Here is a 5,031-nt window from a genome sequence, read left to right on the forward strand (position 1 = left end):
TAAAAAATCCTAAGAAATGACCCTCACTTAATTAGAATAACATGCTGAAGTATTGTGAAATACATGAAGACTATTTTTGTAGGCTTTATGGACCAATAAGTTGAGAGTGACTCTTGAAGGACCAGCACCTCATCCTCTTGTACCACTGTTTGAAGAATGTATCTTCCAGAATCTGGCAGTAAGGTTTAGGAGCTCATTTTTAGTCAATCCTGCAAGACAGGCTTTTCAGGATAGGAGATGAGCTCCTAAAACTTACTGCCAGATTCTGGAAGATACATTCTTCAAACAGTGGTACAAGAAGATGTGGTGCTGGTCCTTCAAGAGTCACTCTCAACTCATCTGTCCATAAATCCTATAAAAAATTAGTCTTCATGTATTTCACAACACATCAGCATGTTATTCTTAAGTGAGGGTCATTTTTTAGGATTTTTTACCCAAGCAAAGTCTCTGAGAACCTGACTCCTTGTAATTCTGGAGATTCCAGGAAGGTTGCAGTTCTGGAAAATGGTGGTGCTTGAGACTAAATGTTTCCTGATGGTTTTACATCTAATTCTTCACATTAATTCTTAATTATTTTGCGGTTAACATGCGTCTTTTCTTCTCCACCTGTTTTTTTCTGACCCCGCTGTCCCAGTGAGCATTTTGCTGTCCAATGGTCATGTCTTAACTTTGCAATTTCTGTATTGCATTAGTTTAGAATATTTCTCATGGTGATTTAATCATTTTTGACTTTTCAGTCTGATTTAAACCTCTTTTTTGGCTCATTTTATCTGTAAAAGAAAACATGCATAATAATTCTGCACACCTGAATATAAGGAGTTTTTCTCTTCCAGCCTTCATGGACAATTATATATCACTTATAAATGATTAAATACAAAAGTAATAGTAGTTATTAAGATTTATGTGGTTTGGAATTGGTAAAATGTGCTTAGAAAAAAAAAATTATCAGATTATCAACGTGCCTATTATGCACATGGTGTATAAATGTGTGTATACACACAAAATTTGTTACTTACAGTTATTATTTTGGAATAAATGTGAACTGTAATCTGTATGTACCTTGATAAGAAATATACTTTGCATTAATTAATGGAACATACATTTAATTATGATTTTTTAAATATATATTTAAATATTTAAACAGAAAAATGTGTCAACATTAAGTGAGAGTGGAACATGAAAACAGTGAGGACTTTTTTTCAGAGCACCACTGCACCCCACTGACACAAACATACAGGCAACTAGAGGCTTTCTTTGACCTGACGTGCACTTCCTCTTTGTCTTCTAAAACCCTGCTGACCCTCCCTTGTACACTTTCTGCTGTCCAAACATTGTTCATCAGCACACTGTATTTGTGTGAACTCTCTCACCTTCTTCAGGGCGACATTAAAAACTTGCTGCTCAACCTTTAAATGTACACATACGGGCAGCTTTAAGTCAGCCGAGAGAGAGAGAGAGTGTGTGTGTGTGTTTGACACCAACCTAGTTTGGGCTTTTCTGGTGGTGGAGGCAGAGGAGCCAGCAGAGTCTTCAGACACGGAGCGCTGGAAGAGCAGGGACAGAGGCCTCTCATCTCTGGGGCTGAGATCCAGTGGCTCAGGAAAATCATCATCCGTTTCTGGCTCCACCACATCTATGAATTCAAACAAGTCATTCACAATTTTAATATCATTTACACTAGGGGTGTGCAATATAAGATTGACATTAGATTAGATTGTCAATGGTTACAATGTCCATGATCTGCCATCATGAAGAGATCATTGGTATTGTGTTATAGTGCATTCTATCAGTTGCAGTTCTATGGCTTTTTTAAATTATTATTTTAGTTTTTGATTAATATTTCTATTGCAGTTACGTGGCTGCAGTTCTTTGGCACCACAAAAGTTTATTGTTTACATGCACTTAAATCCTTGCCAGTTTAAACTCTTAAACATTTTTACTCTCACAATGTTCTGTCATACAGTTTTCTGAGTATGAAGCCCAAAGTGTACAGACAGACAGATAGTCAGCTGTCACACGAAGTGTGAGTACTGCACTAAGTTCTCTTTTATTTCTTATTGTGCCTAAACTGTCAAATAAACAGGTTCACATAAACACAGTCAGTTATGTCTTAAAGTGAACATAAACTGTTGGAAGACAATCAGATGCTTGTCAGCATTTTGTGACAGCAGCCTAATAAACTGATGTGTATGCTATTAATTTGAATCAAAAAATGTAAGTAAAACAGAAAATCACTCACTGCTCTAGGCTAAAGAACTTTTGTGGATTTAATACGTTAATTAACACAGTAAAGACTATGCAGTGTTTTATTTTTACATTTGTTTATTCCATTTCTTACTTGAATGTTGCAGTTACACAGAACCACCTGTACTGTACTTGAAAATATTTGTATCTTTCTTGCAATGTATGCATGTTATTGTTTGTAATTTGCATCTTAAAATACTTAAATGTGTCCTACTATTCCCCTTTTTACAAGGTGCAACATAAGTCTTAGGTGTCCACAGAATGTCTCTATGAAGTTTCTGCCTAAAAAGACCCCACAGATCATCTTTACGCCATGCTGTAAATGCCCCTTTTTGGCTGGAAGCAAAAATATACTGTATTCTTTGTGTCTCTTTAAATGCAAATAAGCTGCTGCACCCCACCACCATTTCCTGAAAAGGCTATGCCTTGACAGCTCATGCCTGGGCTACTATGACAACAACAAACAAAACATCTGTTTGTTTATGATTACCATCTCTAGTTGTGTCCGAAACCGCTCCCTATCCCCTATATACTGCACTACATCAGGTGTCAGCCATTTTGTAGTGGATGTGTATGCTATTAATTTGAATAAAAAAATGTAAGTAAAACAGAAAATCACTCACTGCTCTAGGCTAAAGAACTTTTGTGGATTTACTACGTTAATTAACACAGTAAAGACTATGCAGTGTTTTATTTTTACATTTGTTTATTCCATTTCTTACTTGAATGTTGCAGTTACACAGAACCACCTGTACTGTACTTGAAAATATTTGTATCTTTCTTGCAATGTATGCATGTTATTGTTTGTAATTTGCATCTTAAAATACTTAAATGTGTCCTACTATTCCCCTTTTTACAAGGTGCAACATAAGTCTTAGGTGTCCACAGAATGTCTCTATGAAGTTTCTGCCTAAAAAGACCCCACAGATCATCTTTACGCCATGCTGTAAATGCCCCTTTTTGGCTGGAAGCAAAAATATACTGTATTCTTTGTGTCTCTTTAAATGCAAATAAGCTGCTGCACCCCACCACCATTTCCTGAAAAGGCTATGCCTTGACAGCTCATGCCTGGGCTACTATGACAACAACAAACAAAACATCTGTTTGTTTATGATTACCATCTCTAGTTGTGTCCGAAACCGCTCCCTATCCCCTATATACTGCACTACATCAGGTGTCAGCCATTTTGTAGTGCTGTCCGAATTCTGAGCGAACGACTTCATTCCCTACATTCGTTCAATACTTTATACCCACAATGCACTCTGATTTTGAGTGTACAATCCATGTACACTCGCTGAAACACTATTTGCTGAAAGATACACAATACAAAATCATTTTGGATTTATTTAAATGTGGGATATTGTGATGTGTACATTTCTGGAAGAAAACTCTTATGCCTAGTTCACACTAAAGGATTTTAAGCCCGATTTAAGCCTGATTTGCAAGTTAAAGAGCTCACCTATGGGTTGGGCTGTGATCGGGGGAAAATCAGCAGGTGATCAGCACTCTGCAATCTTTATGTATAAACTACACAACGACGCAACAAAGAGGCTCGCTGACGAAAATATCTAGCATGCCAAATATCTAGAATGGTCGGCCGACTTGACATCACGTGGCTTGTCAGGTGTCATGACAAGCTACAGCCAATGAGAGAGCAAATCATGGTTTGAGGTCACCAGACGAAAAACAGCAGCAGCAACAGGGCTTAAAAAGTTTGGACAATAAATGGAGCAAAATTTGTTTTTTTTACAACAGATCATCGTACTAACAGCTTGCAGTGCCAATTTCTTCCTGACGTCCATTTTCAAATAAACAACTCCTGTTTCACGTGTTGTTTCGCGTCATGGCCATTCTGCTTCTCACGTGTGTTTTTGTGACAAAACGTGGTTTGGGGACCAGATAGAGCCGTTGGCTGATAGAGTTGTTGTCAGCTCGTGTAGTGTGTAACCCCCGGTTGTGGATCATTTACGTAGTGTGAACACCACATAACTTAAAGATAGAAAATCAAGTCATGTATTCTGAACAGCACAGCGATCCGCTGTCGTTTAAATTCGTGTAGTGTGAACTTGGCCTTACTGATGTAGAGACTAGCTCCCTTTGGAATGGATATACTCTCTCTCTCTCTCTCTCTCTCTCTCTATATATATATATATATATATATATATAAACACACAATGCATGATTTTTTTTTATGTTTAAAATCCACTCCCTTGGCTTGCTTGGATAAGATGTTTGAAATAAACTAGTACTGAAGGACAGAGAGGAGCTGCACACAATCTTAGACACAAATCTGGATTTGATCAATTACAGACTGTATATACTGTATATACTCCAAATACACCATGAATCATACTCAAAACTCAACACACAAAATAATTATCAATAAGTGTTCCTACATTACCAGAAACACAAGCTGGTTTTCTGGGAACATTTTTATACTCCCAATGGATTGGTGGAAACAGTAGTATGAGTGAAGAATCTTGTCTTGCAGCACTGTGACGTTCATATCTGTAAAGATGTCATCTGCTGGTGCTACATTAATGCAGTACAAGATGAGCAGGCAGACAGCATGTACAATGACCCGCGAGGAAGACAAGGAATTGTCTATTAAACAGCAGTACTCAACTGTTTGCGCTTTTATAATTCTATAATTCCTATTATAATTGTATGAAAAAAGTGACCTAGACATTAGTATTTAGAATTATTATTATTATTTTTATTTATTTTTTTACAAAAAGTAATTGAGTAAATGACAAAACTTTTCTTTTTTTTTTTTTTGGCAAACGA

The 5,031-nt window shown here is 36.8% G+C and overlaps 1 protein-coding gene across 1 annotated transcript in view; it reads right to left on the reverse strand.

The window, feature by feature from the left end:
* The window catches only part of LOC107664651 (histone-lysine N-methyltransferase 2C-like), an 88,546-nt gene that overhangs the window by 33,201 nt on the left and 50,314 nt on the right, over positions 1-5,031 (reverse strand). The window contains exon 4 of the mRNA XM_016455275.1: positions 1,483-1,633. Within this exon, the coding sequence (XP_016310761.1) occupies positions 1,483-1,633 (151 nt within the window). The remainder of the gene's footprint in view (positions 1-1,482; positions 1,634-5,031) is intronic.

Source organism: Sinocyclocheilus anshuiensis, unplaced genomic scaffold (assembly GCF_001515605.1).
Source record: "Sinocyclocheilus anshuiensis isolate Anshui unplaced genomic scaffold, SAMN03320099.WGS_v1.1 scaffold35, whole genome shotgun sequence".
In the NCBI taxonomy this organism is placed as follows: domain Eukaryota; kingdom Metazoa; phylum Chordata; class Actinopteri; order Cypriniformes; family Cyprinidae; genus Sinocyclocheilus; species Sinocyclocheilus anshuiensis.